At 47.7% G+C, this 16,933-nt stretch overlaps 1 protein-coding gene across 1 annotated transcript; it reads right to left on the bottom strand.

Annotated features, from left to right (window-relative positions):
- Window positions 1-280: 280 nt before the first annotated feature.
- On the bottom strand, window positions 281-6,479 carry HOXC12 (homeobox C12). The gene is made up of 2 exons (XM_069230988.1): window positions 5,829-6,479; window positions 281-1,253 (listed from the first exon to the last, which is right to left on the bottom strand). The coding sequence occupies exons 1-2, from the start codon at window positions 6,307-6,309 to the stop codon at window positions 1,015-1,017; spliced, it is 720 nt and encodes a 239-aa protein (XP_069087089.1). The 5' UTR covers window positions 6,310-6,479; the 3' UTR covers window positions 281-1,014.
- Between the last annotated feature and the right edge of the window lie 10,454 nt (window positions 6,480-16,933).

The raw sequence follows: 16,933 nt of genomic DNA, 5'->3' as shown, positions 1-16,933 counted from the left end.
ACGCTGCCGCCTTTATCGCGCCTATGAAAATTACCAGCACACAGTTAACAAAATAAAAAGTCCTTCATAAATGTCAAATTAAATGCTACTTTTTGTGCGTTCTGTAGTCCCGGGAAAAAAAGACATTCATTGTGCCATCAGGATCCATCGGTGGTTGTTTTATTAGTATTTTATTTAATGTTTATATTTTAAGAGACATTTTTATCATTCGGTCCCTCCCCCTTTCTGTTTCATTTTAATCTTTATACGTTCAAGAGAAGACAGACTCCGGGGCCGGGTCTTTGCCGGTAGATTACTTTTATTTTCTCTAAATGCATTCCTCACCTAATTGTGGATTCACATTATACAGACTAAAAATTGTGTACCCAGTCCACAATACTGTTACTTGTAAAATGTTTTGTGTCAATATGAAATGTGTAAACAATGTTTGGCAGTAAGACATATGCAGAACAACCCCCACCCGCATCATCGTGGCAACAAATGTCTTCTGTGCGTAACTACTGCTCGTTCGCGTGTTTTATTCTGCAACATTACAGACGTATTTACTGCGAGGTGCAATCTTAGCGCCCACACGGATCATTAAAAAAATTCAAGCGCTAAGCCTGCCCCAGGTCTCCCGTTTCTCGGTAGATTTAGGAGAGTATGTGTTCGCTGTGATGAAGTGGGGGCGGCAGGCAAGTGTAACTCTGGTTGCCACCCCTGCCTACTGGGGGGCTGCAGTTTTGAAGTCCGCACCTCCCTACGGGGAGGCTGGAAACCTGCCCGGCGTCTGAGGACTCCTCGTAGAGCAGGAAGAACAAAGGCGCCGCAGCGAGAGCATGCACAGGAGCACACAGAGACCTGAGAGCTGCTGCCCCTCCGGCCTGCGCGCCCCCAGCCCAGGGTGCATTCTTGTGACTGTGCCGTGGTTCAAATGTCTGTGCCACCCCCTCCTGTGTGTTGGCGGCCGCCCTGGACCACAAAGCTAAGATCATGACTGAGTGTAGAGAGCTGGGGCGGGGGCGTCGGGGCGGCTCAGAAGAAGGACAGGGCCTGCTCCCGCAGCAGCAAGCGCTTCTTCTTCATCCGCCGGTTCTGGAACCAGATCTTCACCTGCTGGTCGCTGAGGTTCAGCCGGTCGGACAGCTCCCGCCGTCTCTGGCGGGTGATGAACTCGTTGACCAGGAACTCGCCCTCCAGCTCTGCCAGCTGCAGCTTGGAGTAGGGCTTGCGCTTCTTCCGCGAGCGGGTGTGCATCGGGTACCAGGGGACCCCTGTGGACCAAGAGGGAGGACACAGAAGGCAGTCAGAAGAGCGGGGGGGGTGTGGAGGGGCCTCAGTCTCCCTGTCTGTGCTCCCGGGCTAGCTTTCGGTACTCCGAGCTCTCCCTTTGTCTCCGGCTGCGGCCGCCTTTATACAGCTGACTGCCCCTGCGCCTCGAAGACAGCGCCAGCACTAGCCAGAAATACTGCCAGATAGATAGACAGACAGCAGCAGCGCTAGCTAGCTCGATGGGGGGACACCGACAGATACAATGAATTGCATGCCGGGAGTGGAGAGATAAACAGCATTAGACCTACATCTAGGTGGATATTTCGAAATACAGAGTGACAGATAGATCACTATATAGCTAGATATCTCCATTCCACCTGCGGTATTAAAGCACCGCCAGCTATATTTATTATGGAAATCTATATAGCTAGATATCTCCATTCCACCCGCGGTATTAAAGCACCGCCAGCTATATTTATTATGGAAACCCCAGCTATGCCTCTGTGAGCTATACAACTGCCTGCTGCACAAATTCACTCCCTCAATTCCGAGGATAAAATGTTTAACATTCATGGGGTTGTAATCCCCACGTGCGAGTATTCCTGAGATTCTGCCTATATACATTGCAAACATCTTCACGCGCGCTCGCGCACACCAGGCAACACTGAACGATATATAAAACGAAACATACTTAGATAGATGGACAGACAGACAATGACACAGGGATGCAGGGAGGGGCATCGCCATGTTTGTTTCTCAGCTGAATCTTTCAGTTTACAGCGCTGCCACAGGGAGGGAGCAGGGATGGTTCTGTCTCTCTGGGTTGTCCGCGCACAGGAAGCGCTGCTTGTAGTCCAGCAAGTTTAACTTGGGCTCATAAACCGCGGCGCTGGGGCAGAGAGCGCCCTCTTACCCCCCACCATCTGTCTAGGCCGAATTCACCTCTTTTCAAACACCACGTGGACACCCCTAGAAATGTGCGCACAGTTCAATAAAAAGCGCTTCTTGATGTGCGCAGAACAGCATCAGAGAACGCAAAGCTTTCTGAATGTTTGAAGGTATATGTATCCATGTGTTCGATGTAAAAACGACATAGGCATGTGCGCCCGGCACAAGGAGAGCATTATACGTATGAATATATGCAGCTAGAAGTGTGCATCGTTGTATACACGTGTGTCACTAATCTGGAAACATGGCAACTGTGTGGGAAACCCTAGTATATCTGTGGCCTTGTATGAGAGACCGGGAGACTTGGCTCAATCTAGAATACCCCATTCAAATGGCGTGTGTATATATATATATATATATATATATATATATATATATATATATATATATATATATACACACACACACACACACACACACAAACACACACATTCCCCATGAACACGGTGCGCAGCGCTTGAACTGCTTGTGACTAGGGTAAATACCATGGGCGTACGTGTGAGCAGTGTATGAAAAATATCATAGATATACGAGTCATGTATACGGACATCATAAGTGACACGTGTTTGTAGTATTTGGAATATTATAAATAGTTGTGTTTGGCACGCGTGTGTGGTATTTAAAACTTGATTGGAGCGTATCATCTATCACGGATATTTTAATAGATTACCAGGCGTCGTCATATGTGTGTGTCTGGTGTAGAGGAAGCATTGTAGTTGTGTGTCAGTAATCCCAGGTAACATGTAAATAGCTTTATAAACATCATCTTGAACTAGTGTACTCTACAAAGAGCATCATAGACGTGCTTCTGTTGTATGTAGAATAACATACGTGTGTGCTTGTCAAGGGCACAGCGCTAGAAATGGAAGTATGTTATAAAGAACTATCAGATGCATAACTAGTATTTCCAACGCAACGGACGCCTGTCTGTCCTGACACAAATTAGGTTGTTTTACAGAAAACTTGATAGGAGTCTGGTATACGGAAAACATGCTAGATGTCTGTCTGCAATAATTAAAACTATATAAGCGCGTGACTGGTTCGAAGAGAGTGAAATGGATTTATAGACACCATCGTAGATGTGTGTTTGTCATAAAGAAATAGCATACATATGCGTGTCTACTGGAGGCAATACACCATGGATGTGTGTCTCTTGGAGGGAAAGCATCATAGATGTGTGTGTGTTAAATGGGATGCAACATAGACGTGTGTCTGTTAGATGGAAGGCATCACAGAAGTGTGTCTGTTAACTTGAACGCTTCCTAGATGTGTGTTTGTCAGAGGGAACGCCTCCTAGATGGATGTCTGTTAGAAGGAAATAATCGTGGACTTGTGTCTGTTATATGGAACGCAACATAGAGATGTATCTGTTAGATAAAACGCGTCACAGAAGAGTGTTTGTTAGATGGAACGTGTCACAGAAAAGTGTCTGTTAGAGGGAACGCGTCACAGATGTGTGTCTGAAAAAAGGTTTAATTGATACATGCGTGTGCGATCGATGGGAAGTAAAACAGGTGTGGGTCTGTTATTATACATGCGCCTTTGTTCTTTAGAGTCTGTTATATAGAAAACTGTACAGATGTATGTGTTTGTCATAGCAGATGACATAGATGTGTGTGTATTCATGTGCAATACCACTTATAAGTGTACAGAGAAAACCACTGATATGAGTGTCTGGGGTGTGGGTAATATCAGATTAATTTTTCTGTTATAAGGAAAACGTCATACATATGTTTTGTGACACAACATCCCGCGTGTGTATCCGCTACGTGGAAGACGTTATAACTGTGTGTGTGTGACAGAGCGAGAGACCATATTCTGAGTTATAGAAATGACCATGGCTGAGGGTGTTTGTTAAACAGAGCATGCGTAGCGAACATATGTAAAATACAATTGATGCCCGTGCCTAATTTGGAACATGCAGTAGATGTGTGCGTTTTATGGATGTGTGTCAGATGTGTAGTTAAGTGTAATAGATGTGGGTGTCTGTAATATGAAACTTGTTATAGGTTTTCTGCGTGTGATAAAAGGAAACGGCTGTAGATATTCGCGCATTGTGCGTGCATTTTAGAAATGATGTGTTTATTACATGTGTCTGTTTCTGAAAGCACTGTGTCTATATCTGACGGATACAAATTTAAACAGTACACCTATGAAGATTATGTTGTGAATTGCTTAAAAATGGATGCCTGTTATGTGGGAAACACCAGAAGTGTGTGTTTGTAATATGAACACATTACTGATGCTGTGGAAATGCCGTACCTTTTGTGTGTTCTTTGTGATATGCTAGACATGTCTGGCATGTGGCAGTACTATAGATGTGTGACGCTTCTGTGAAGACCATAGGTGGCTTTAGTGTGGACAACACATGGTATGTAGATGCGCGTATCCGGTAATATGAAAAGATCATGCGTGTGTGCAATGTAAAACCATACACACTCCTACCTATAATATGTTATAACTACAGACGTGGCTTAAATCTTGAAATCGATGGCGGTTTTATTTTGCACTCTTAAACTCTTATATGCGTGTATGTAATGTCCCGTTATTGTGTTCCGTGGAAAGCGGTGTAGGTGTTTCTCTGGTGAGTGTAGAGTTACGTGGTAGCATTCTAGAGTGCAAATAGGTCCCAGCTGTGGGGACCTTGGGGTTCTCACGTGGGGCGCTGCAAGCCTCCCATCTTAGGAGGTCTGCAGCTGCAGGCCTCGGCCACGGCGGGCTGTGTGCAGGATACGGGGGGCCCCTGTGCCCGCTCTACGCACGCCAAGGCCCTGGCTCTGCTCCGCCAGTCCTAGCGCGTGTATGTGATGGGAACATCGCTACCCGCCCCCTCGGGCCCCTACAGGCGCCCTGTCGTTTATTGGATATTTACATGTTTATTGCTTGCCTTCTCTCTCTCTCTCTCTCTCTTTTTAAAGAGACGGCACCTAGTGCCGTATTAAGGTGTTTTACTGCTACCCCTAGCGGTCTGGGACTAGCGTGCAAGTGCTGTGAGTAGAAGAGCCCTGCTCCTGCCTGTGGCACCAAGGTAAAGACAAACTGGAGGAGCAGGCACATAAACACAAGCCACGGGCACACACAGTCACCCCACTTGTGCGCGCGGCACACACACACGTCTACAGTCACGCAAGCAAGGGAACTCGTGAGCACAATCAAACACACACAGGCACCGACAGGCACATGGTACTAGCGTAGGCAGACACACACAGACGCAGGGACATATTACAGGCACATAATACAGACAGACGGATGCACATATTACAGGGACAGGCTCATACTACAGGCACATATCACAGGCGCAGGCATATAGTAGAGGTGCAGACAGACACAGGTATTAACATGCAGGCACATATTACAGGCAAAGGCACATTGTACAGGCGCAGGCACATATTACAAGCAAAGGTACATAGTACAGGCGCAGATAGACGCAGGCACATATTACAGGCACATATTACAGGCGCAGACAGACGCAGGTACATATTACAGGCACTTAGTACAGGCGCAGACAGGCGCAGGCACATAGTACAGGCGCAGACAGGCACAGACAGACACCGGTACATATTACAGACACATAGGACAGGCGCAGGCACACAGTACAGGCGCGCACAGCCCAGCCCCGCCGCACTTACCGCCGCCGGCCATGCCCCCTCCGCCCTGGGCCAGGGGGGAGGCCAGGGGCCCCGGCTCGTGGGGCGGGCCCTTGGGGCCCTCGTTGAGCAGGGACGAGCTGGAGTCGGACTCCAAGGACTGGCAGGAGGGCGGGTCGTGCGCGGGCCCCTCGGCCGGGGGGTAGTCGTACTTGCCGTAGCCGCCCAGCAGCCCGGGCTCCAGGGGCCTCAGGCCGGGGCCCTCGGCGCACGAGTCCCGGTAGAAGCACTTGCTCTCCTCCAGGCGCCCGAAGGAGGGGCTGCCCAGGTAGGGCTGGGGGTATCCGTTGCAGGGCTCGGGGGGCGCCCAGGGCAGCGAGCAGACATTGTCCCGGCGGGGGTAGGAGAGGGGCGGCAGGGGCCCCCCCGAGGCGCGGAAGTTGGGGAAGTAGAAGGCGTCGCCGGTGTGGAGGTTCACCAGAGGTCCCACGAAGCCCGGGTTCAGCAGGCTGTGCTCGCCCATGTCCGCGGGCCTGCCGAGCCTTCTACTTTATTGCCATCTGACATTAAACATAGTTAAACCTGGGGCTGCCCCCGATTGGCTCCCGGCTGCACGTGGGCCTGGGCCTCAGGGCGCCTCCCCCTTCTCGGCAACCCGAGAGCCAGCGCAGCGCTAGGCCGGCCTCCTTCCAGCCTCTTTCTTAAGAGGATCAACACGCAGGCAGCTCTGGAACAATTATTAAATCAGAAGTGGCGAGCTTCACCTCTTAAAGAAATGCAATGCAATAAAACAAAAGCCACGGCTCCTTCCAGGGGTAGCCAACCCTGCCTGACAGCTGGCCAGAAGCGAGCGTTATTTGCTCATTAATTAGCCCGCTTATTAGCTGAAAACTGGAAATCCACAGCATTTCCTCATAAATTGGCGTCTGATCTCATGTCATATAAAGTTAACAGGGCTCCTTAACGGCCAGGCCAGCGCACCCGACCGCAACAAGGGTCCTTGTTTACAGGGGCTGAGTCCTCCACACATCTTAAAGCATTTAACAAGACCCCCATAAATAAAATAATCCCCCTACAACAGTAGATCTGCTCCACCTCACCCGCGAGCATCTGCAAGCGCCACGAAGCGCAAATAGGCCAAGAGCCCAAGTATGCTTCCTTAAGGCCCTCTCCCTTTTGTGTTTTTTGGCCATTTTTTGAGCTGGAATAATTCGGAGTTGGACATGTGCAAGAACCTAGAGTCAGCAAGCTTTGCACACTTGAGCCTTTAGTTTCTGGGATTATCGCGGTGCGGGACAAGCGGTCAATACACCGCGAACACCAAGCGCCCTGCCAGGCACCCTTCCCTGCCCTGGCCGTGCCTTTCTTCTTCAGTGACCCCTTTTAGAGTTCGTGATTGGAGCCAGAACAGCATCTCAGGCAGAGATGCTCTTGTGCCGACTCTTGGATAGAGGGGTGGGGGTCCATGCTATAGGTAGAAGAATCCTCAAGGTCCTTTACAGCAGACAAGTCTTGGACTGCAAGGCAGAGGCGCCGGACGCGTAAATGTCTCAGCCTAAGTGCGTGTTTCAGGGTCTGGGAGAAACCTGTCATTTAGAGATCTCGTCGGAGCAATCAATGTTCACCAGTGATTTAGCGGAAATAAATCGCCACCTCAGTCCTCACAGCTCCGCCAAGGCGGGAGGAACAGACCCGCTCTTAGGCGCTCGGCGGTGTCACGCCGGGCACCCGTGCGCTTGAAGGACGGTCCGCACTGCCCGCAGCACCTGGGCCCTGCTCCGCCCACCTCCGTGCAGGCGACTCCCGCCACGCTTACACTGGCCCTGCCTGCCAGCCCCTCGGCTCCGGCGGCAACATGTGTGTGTGCATGGGCACATGCGCTCTGTATGTTTCAGTACGTCTGTGGCTCTCAACATAGGCCATTGACATTGGGAGGTGTAAGTACATGGAAGGAGGTAGCCACTAGCAGCCGGCACTGGAAGAAACACAGAGATAGTCTATCCATCTGGGTAGCTATAGGTCTCTCTATCGGAACACATGGATTATCTATCGATCGAAACACAGAGATGGATTATCTATCGAAACACAGAGATGGATTATCTATCGAAAAACTGAGCTGTATTATCTATCTAGCCCTCTACCTGTGGAAAGCAGAGATGGATTATCTATCTATCTATGGAAACACAGAGATGGAATATCTATCCATCCATCCATCCAAACACGGGTTATCAATTTATCCAAACACAGAGGTAGATTATTGATCCAGCTGCCCGTCTATCTCCATGCACACACATTATATATAAGGTGTGTTTGTACATACACACATAAATAAATAAGCATAGTGGCCCTCAAAGCTGTCTTGAGAAAAACACCGGTCTATATTTACTAATACGGAATGTGTTATTAATTTCCTAGTTTAATCCGCACACATTTATTGATATTACCTGCACACATTATTACTGAAAGCGAGAGTGCGTCTCTAAAAAATCACATTAGGCTGAATGTCAAAGAGTATACGGTCACATACACGTATTTCTATCTATCTGTGCATATATCTATAAGAAATAGCGTTGCCGCCGCACTGCACAATTTACCATAAATCCACATTTATTTTAAAGAACGGAGCAGCGATTAACCGCCGTGACAACACTTGCAAAAGGTTCTTTTTAAGTAACATTCACTTTTTCTGGTTTCGCATTGTTTACGTCCTAATCCTCAGTCTGTTACATTCACATGATTCAAAACCAGGTTTCTGCCTTCTCCTCGCATTAGTAAGGGAGACTGGCCGGTGTGCTTTCACTAAGGATATTTCCATATAAGGACGGGTTTTGTACATCGGGCGGTATAGCCCAGCCCCTAAAGCGAGTGTTAATGCCGTGAGCCTCTGTACTGGTCCATCTGCGGCGTCTGTTTGATAAGATCTGCATTTAAAGTCCAGTCGGAGCGCTGATGCCTGGAAATGATCTTTTCTGATGCCCGGGACGGGAGAAGCGGACCTCACCGCCCGGGCACCGAGGCCAGTTATTCAGGGTACCCCGAAACAAGTGCCCCTCTACTGGCCTCTGCTCGGATGCACAGTTACTTACATGACAGCCACGCCCAGTGTACCCCTTTGCATTTCATTTACAACAATGTCTCTGCGTGTTATAAATATACACCCTGCAACCCGGAGAAACGTTACTGCATCCCGATGGATTTATTCTCAGGAGTACATAAACCTTTCCCTCGTGATTGCTTTTTAGTTTTAAATCACAATTGTTTCAACGTTAAAAATAAAAACAAGACGTGGGTCTCTTTGCGTTTTTTGTGACTTATGAATGTTTGTTTCCAGTTCTATAAAAGAAGTGGCCGTTCTGACTGAAAGTTCTCGCTCCAGAGCGGCGTTTCCAAATGTAAGTCAATAAATCCGCGCCAGGTGGCGCATATCTCCACCCCGTGCACACAGCGCCGGGAGCACACTGAGAGGCAGATATTTACACTTCCAGGCACATGACATTGACTCCTCCACCTCCAGTGCACGAGAATGGGGCGGTCCGGGCCCCCGTAAAGTGAATATCCGCGGGCCTTCGGCTGTAATGCAGAAAGAAAAATAAATGGAAAGGTCACGTGCGTTACTGAATCAGATCTCGCAGCCTGGGAACTCGTTATTTGTGGGAACTGGGCCTGGAGTTAACCCCTTGACTCCGAAAAGGGCAGACTTCATGAAAAAGTTGTTTTCGGAAAGGGGGATTTGGAAATAAAATGAATTCAGAATTTGATACATTGTTGGAAAATGCGATGAAACTGCAAGGGAGAGTTTATGTGTAACTATGTATGACATCCCCTAAATGTGAGTATTGTAAGGAGCGGGGGCTTTGTTCGAAAAGAAGCGAAACTGGCGGGCTTCTGTCCCAGTTCAAGGTCATTGTCCCCCGGGCTCGGCGCTGGGAGGGCCCCTGACTCCGAGAGTGTCCCCGCGGCCTCCAGGAGCGGGCAGCCACGGGCCCCTCTGCGGCCAGAGCTGACACCTCTCGCCGCAGGGACGTCAGAGCCGCTCCGGATCCGGCGGAAGTCAGCAAGGTCTGGACGTAAATAAGGTGCGAGCCGAGAGTGCTGCCCACGGCCGCCTATAGAAGTATAAATGCGCCTTCTCCTTCCTTGTGCGAGGTACACATTGTCGAAAATTAAAGGTTATATAATTGTCATTACACACGAGGACCCCCTTGTTTAGCCACAGGCAGACGGTTTCAATCTAAATATCGCGTGTGCACCTCCGACAGAGCTATTTTTATCGCACGACAAATCCAGCCATGAAGATCGACCCTAATCGGAATATAATCTTGAATCAATCTCGACGAGTAGAGCGAAATGAAACAACCATTCTCCGGGCCTCAGCTGTTGCTCACGGTCCATATACATACATGTTTGGGGCGTGTAGTCGTCGGCTCAGTCTGGTGCCCCGTCACGTCAGTTCTCCTGCAGTCCCTGCATGCGTTCTGTTATTTTACGCTACCCGATGTTACTCCGGACTATTCAATGTAAAGACGGAGCGTTATTACGGCAGCCTATTTTAAGTCATTTTTGGACTGGGGACGAGACCCCTTTTCTTTCAATAAATCAAAATGTAAATTATGCTGTTACTTCTCTGGAAAGCGCCATGCCCTCCATAATATGCCCTTCATTTCTCCGACTGAGAGTAACATGATACAGTTACTTCCCGCCATTAACTGAACAATGAGCCATTTAAATAAATACGGACTATACAAACAAGTTCACCGAAGCATCATAAATCTATGATACCAGGAATTATACGGGGTTCTCCTTGCTGGGCCTAGATAGTTCACGCACCACCCTCTCACGTTTCACGATGTCTGCACAAAATGTGTTCTATTCAGGGTATCAGCAGAAGGGATCCAATTCGACCTTTGACTCTTAAAGCGCGGGGGTCTTGTATGATTTAAAATTTACCCTGGTAGAAAAAATACTAATGATTTTATTGTATTTTTAGAGCTCTGGACAATTATCAGACACCTTACCAAAAACTGTTAAATAGTTCACGGAGGAGAAACGGCAATTTCAGAATCTTTATTTGGGAGAACACAGGCTCGGCTTCTATTTTAAGACGAATTTCCTGTAATCTCTGGCGCGTGATCTAGGACTCAAGAGGCATACACAATCCAGTAACCCAGTGACACGCTTAGGACATGGCAACATCACGTTTGTGTAACACGACGGAACGCCTTTGGTGCCAAAAACGAGACGTGCCAAGCGCGTCACATGACCACTTGACCTATTTTTTGCTTTTTCGGGGCAAGGCTTGAATTCCATTTTTAAAAAGCGCGGCCCGTCTTCCCTTTTAATAAGCAGGTAGGCCACGTATCGTCTAATATGCGGCGTGGCTTTCTCTGTGGACTTGGGGCGCACTTTACGTGGAGGCCGAGAGAACTGTCGAGGCAAAGCATCACCGCGTTAGGATTCTTCGTGCAGAGCATCTCAGTTCAAAGCCAGACTGTCAACAATCCAGACAGCAAAGACACATGTTGTGTTTTTAAAAGAGGGAGGGGACATGGTTTCATGACATTAGCTGGCACATAAAATGCAAGCCCCAAGACAAGATGTCACATTCAACGTCCCAACACAAATGCGTGCATTTCGGGGCTCGGTGCAATTGCAAGCACTTCGCTCTTTTTTCTCCCAGACAACATTTCTCACCCAGTGGTAAAAAAGCATTAAGTTTAATGTGCAGCTGGCTATCTCGCGGGAGGCGGCGGAAAGAGCCTTAATGGCAGGTCTACTCACCCTGCAGACACTTCCAGCAGGGCCCGGGCCCCCTTCCTGTCACAGACGCGGGCGGACCTGCACTCCCAGGTGTCACAGCCCTGTGGCCGTGGCAGAGGCGAGATGGTGGCTCGGAGGCTCCCCAGACAAAGGGCAGGAAGGGCCGGACTGGGGGCGGGGGGCTCCTCCGGGGCTTTATTGGCCGTCATTAGGCGCTGTGTCTAGACGGGCCTGGCACCCTGTTTGTCTGTAAACAGGGGGCGCCGGCTCCTCGCCAGTCACGTGATGTCAAGGTCAGCGCAGCCAGGCGCACACAGTCAATGTCAAGGCTAGCCCCGGAGTGACGTCACCGCGGCGACCACTGCTGGGGGGTCCTTGGGGTGGGACGGAGAGTGGGGATCCAGCGGGGATAAGAGGGGGAGGGGGAGGGGGAGGCTTCCCAAGGGGACGCGGAATTAACCCATTAAAACCAAAAAGAAAGTTTAAAGATTCAGGGGGTGCAGTTGGTTGGAGGAGGGGGTGGTGTGAGGGCCAGTGCGGGACCGCAGGAGCGAGAAAACGTGTCCACTAAAAATAAAACTGTACGGATAATGTGATGGCGGCGCACGAGTAACGGGCGGAGCAGTATGAGATAAAATAACGAAGTGTACAGGACGAATGTCACGCAGCAGTCACACGAGGAAAGGATACAAGGTGCAGGGATGTCGATATGATGTTTGTGTGAACAGAAGCGCAAGTGGTCCAATGTCTGACGTCCCAAGAGGTGAACGCTTACTTTCAAGAACATACGGCCACAGTAACTGTGACTAAATATACGGAAATAAAAGTACATCTATATCATCGGATGGCGCGATCCTTCAAAAAGAGCAGCTTAATGACAACAATAGAAAACATTAAATAAGGCCGGAAAGACTGCCATCAGGCCAAGAAGGGGCGAACACGTTCCATGGTGTAATATATATATATAAATATATGTTCTTATCATTTTAATTCAACCTAGAGACCCAGCAGTAAGTGGTCAAAATACCTGCTTTTCTTTCCTACTTGCACGTAGTTGTTTATATTATAATTATATTTTGCAATTTTAAGTTCCCCTTTGGTGTAATCTTTTTTGTGAGATGTGGATCTAGTAAAATACCAAGATGAAGCTATATTTTTCAGCATTTACATTGACAAGCCTTTGTTTTGGACAGTGGTACAATCTTGTTCACCCTGCAATTCTTACTCCTTCTAGTAAATCGACGGTGCGATCCAGTTTCGCTGCTGCAGTAAGGATCCTGGACGTGTGGCGGATACAAACGGAGATCTATTTCGAACATCGACGTTGTGCAGTCAAAACAAGAGTTTAGATTAAATTAATCGAAGGCAACTTAAATTTGTGGCAAAACACCAAATCCACTGGTACGGTTTTTTTTCTCCACGTTTTTATTTTAAATGCTTTTCTGATATGTGTTTTTCTTTAAAACACTCTAAGATTTCCATATATTTTTCCTCCAGAGAAACCATTCTGCATTATCTATCTATCTATCTATCTATCCATCCATCCATCGATCTATCTATGGTCAGTAGAGTTGCTGTAGAACCGCAACGAAACCCCCCGTGCACGTAAGGCAGCATCGCTACAATCCGAAAACGTGAAAACAGAACGAATCCGAGCCCACGCCCCCATGGACCTGAAGCTGGGCTTCCACGAATTTAATCGTAGCTCGTTTATTTATAAAAAAAGTAATTTTGTAATTATCCTTTCGTAAGTCAAATCAAATCCGGTTCTATGTAAAAAAATATGTACATTTCGCCAATTCTCAGTGTTTTCTAAAAGCTTTTTTTATTTTTTATTTCGCAAGAAATATTTCTAAGCTGAAATTCGGGTAATTAAAGGCTCTATTTCGGTCAGACATACATTATTGTTTTCATGCCAGTAGTCACTGGAGAAGGTCGTGTTGGCATGAGTCACAAATGCGGAAAACTGAGTCTTTGGCGACTTAACGGGATCAACAAACAGTCGCCACGTCCACTCGCATGTATCCCTTTCTACTATTTCCAGCATCCTATCCCGAGTGTGTCCTATAAACGATCCATTTCACATCTAAAAAAAAGGTTCAGATTTCCATTTCGCATAAATAGAAAGAAATTCGTCTGGTAACTAGCGCGGAGCGTCACTTAGTCGACTTGGGCACAATGACGCGAATCCCCAAAGACTGTTTCCCTTTACATGATTCTCGAACATGGTACATAGTTTCTGCTTTAACCGAGTCATGCTGCGCCTGCTTACACCATATCTACATGATGCATGTACATGGCTTCCCCGGAGCGCCCAAAATATCAGTTTAGTTTTACCCAGTCAGGTCCTGTTCCTCAGCTTTACAGATTTCTTCTTGAAACCCACTTTTTTGCCAGTCCTGTCCCCTCCCCATGTGCACCCGACGGCTCCCACCTTGTCAGCCACCATTTGATATTTATGCCGATTCGTGATGGGTACCATCGAGACCCCCTGGACCGCTGTAAAACCAGTTATCCAGAGCTTCCAATACCCTTCTCCAAGCATTCACAACAACTTAAAAGAAGTCTCTTAAATAAACGTTGCGTGCTGCAAACAACACGATTCATTCAGATGAAGCCGTCTGCTGGCAGGGCATACATCCCATTTGATCACAGAGCTATTAAGACAGAATTGAAATACAAAAAAATGCCACTGGTGTTTGCAGTTTTACAGATGTGAGGGACTTCGCCTGCCAGTTGTGTAAAGACTCAAGTGCAGGGAGTCGGATTTGGCGCCTTTGGAGTCCAGACCACAGCCTGCCAAGGAGGTGGCCGAGGGCAATGTTAGCCCAACAATGGTCGGTCCATGGAGGAAAGGCACGACTCCTTCCTCACCGTCTGGTCTGCACCTTAGCACTCGAACTATGCAGATATTACTGGAATCCATTTCGTTTCAGCCATGTGTGTGTGGGTGGTGTGCGTGTGTAGCAAGCTAAATGTGTATGCCGCGTGCTGTTGTGGTGTTACGTACGATGTGCTTCGATGAGGGGTTGGTGGGCACACTCTGTGCGGGCGTGGGCCTGTGTGTACTGTCTAATTCTGGCATGTGTAACTAGTTGTTCTGTGCGTTTGTGTCTGCCAGTGCGTGTGTGGGGTGCTGTCTGTGGTTTGAAATATCTGCCTGCAGGGTGTACCTGTGCTCCGTGCCAATGGGGACTTGTTGTATTGTGTTCGTGATTGGGTATGTTGTCTTTGCTGTGTGTGTGGAAGAATGCCGTGCGTCTTAGGTGTGCTGATATATGATGCGTGCTTCGGTTTTTGGTGGCATGTTGTGTACGCATGCTCGTTCTGTAAGGAAGAATTCTGTCCGTTGTTTCTTTCTTTGTCTATGGACGCGTTCGGAATGTTTGTTTAGCATTTTGTGGTTGTCCACCTGTTAGGGTGGCTTTGCTTGTTGGGGTGCTGCTCGAATGCAGCCTTGTTGTACATGTGCATGTTGTCTTGGCTTCTGCATGTGGAGATCAAGAGGGGGTGCTGATGGAGGTTGTTATGTTTTGGTCACCAAATGGCCCAGAAAATGTCTTTCATCTAGTGAAAACACACAGACTCCAACAAACCATTATATTGAAGCGAGTGTAGCGTTAAACTAACCCACAACCCGTTTCTAACAGTTGGAACCCTCTTTACACAAACAGAATCCCTGCAAAGCGGCCAGTGTCAGATGTGTGTAAGAACACCAGTCAAGGTTCCACTTCCGCTGCCTGCAAACTACATGTCATGGCACAGTGAGTGGGTGTCCCCGACGCTTGTTTCTGTCTTCAGGCAGAAGGACAAGCGTCGGCTGGTGTTTGTTTAGAATCATATATACGCAAATGTTGGAGTATAATATGCTATTTATTACCATTCTTCAGTGTGGGTAGGGACCCTGCCCTCAACAGTGATAATAAACGGTTTACGCCGTATTTTTCATGTAGATGTGTTTGAAAAGATATTTCACAGAAACCCGAATGTAAAGGGTTACATTTTTGTAGTATGTTAAAATCACATTTAATAAACAACGTAGCATGCAATCTATGAGGCCCTGAAATATTTTTCTCATATCAATGTTGCTGTTCTGTGACAATGTACAGAATTTTATGTTTGCACTACAGTAGTAATTGTGTGAATGAGTATTATTAGTAGAGTTGTTATTGGTCGGTAACATTTACTTACACACAGGCAAAAGGGGGGTGGGGGGTGAGAGAGAGAGATTGTGCGTGCGTGTATTTTTACACAACATGCTTGCTCACGTGAATGCTATAATTGGTCCCAGACAGGGGAAGAGCGAAAACTCCAATGCTGAGCTTGAGGAGCCCGTGCAGAATAATCAGCAAACAGAGCCTGCTGTCCTCACAACGAATTACACACATATATATATATATATATATACATACACACACACACACACATATATATATATATATATATATATATATATATATATATATATATATATATATATATCCAAAACACACTCCTTCACAAGTAGACAGAAAATTACGTGCACACAGTGTGTTGCCAAATAAATGCATTTTTCTATATACTGCTGGAGGTGCACCTAATTTCTCTTCTACTTGTGAGGAAATGTGTTTTCGAGAATTTTGGGGCTTCTCGCATCCATTTACGTGCCACAATTCAGGGGCTTTTGAGTTTGTGGGAAGAGGTGCAGCATATACATATATAGCGCAAATACTTCGCAAATTGTCCTGATCTCATGCTGAGAATTGATTGGCTGTCAGCCGTTCAAACAGGAAGTGTCGGCGCCCTCCGCCAGCCCAGCTGACGCTCTACACGAAGAGAAGGCTGAGCCTTCCTGGGGAGGCACTTAAGTAGCCCCCCACCGGCATGCGGCGGCTGAAAACCGGCCAGCGGCTGACGCAGCCGCAACGTTAAAAAAAAAACCTAGACTTCCACCACCACACCTCGCGAGGCTTGGGGGTGGAAGTCGCAGGCCAGCCCATTGCACAACTAGGTCGAAGGGGTTCTTGGGCCTCGGCGGCCCCGTTTCCTAAGGGGCCGCACCCTCCCATCTTGGGGGGCACTTTTCCAGAAGCGCAAATACTTCGCAAATAGTCCTGATCTCATGCTGAGAATTGATTGGCTGTCAGCCGTTCAACCAGGAAGTGTTGGTAGCCATTTTGAGACTCAGCTTTAGCTCAAAAAATGAAAAAAAGGAAAAGGGGCAGGGTAGGAATACCTCAACAGCCAAGCCTTGGTCCAAGGAAAAGCACTTTGGCCCACATTAATACTTTTTTAGCGTCTCATTTGAGTGGCTTTTTGATGCAAAAGCGGCGCAAATGTACAAAATACAACTGTAATTTGTAAGTTTGCAATGCTTTTGCGTCATAAAATTACGCAAATGCAGTGCAAAA

This window comes from Pleurodeles waltl, chromosome 4_2 (genome assembly GCF_031143425.1).
Source record: "Pleurodeles waltl isolate 20211129_DDA chromosome 4_2, aPleWal1.hap1.20221129, whole genome shotgun sequence".
Lineage (NCBI taxonomy): Eukaryota > Metazoa > Chordata > Amphibia > Caudata > Salamandridae > Pleurodeles > Pleurodeles waltl.
Note: the sequence above shows the minus strand (reverse complement) of the source record. Positions and strands in the feature narration are given on the sequence as shown.

Excerpts from the sequence above, each read along its gene's own strand:
- HOXC12 (XM_069230988.1), bottom strand. The coding sequence starts at position 6,309 with ATGGGCGAGCACAGCCTGCTGAACCCGGGCTTCGTGGGACCTCTGGTG. Across the intron at positions 1,254-5,828 it reads AGGGGGCATGGCCGGCGGCG|GGGTCCCCTGGTACCCGATG; the intron begins GTAAGTGCGGCG and ends CTTGGTCCACAG.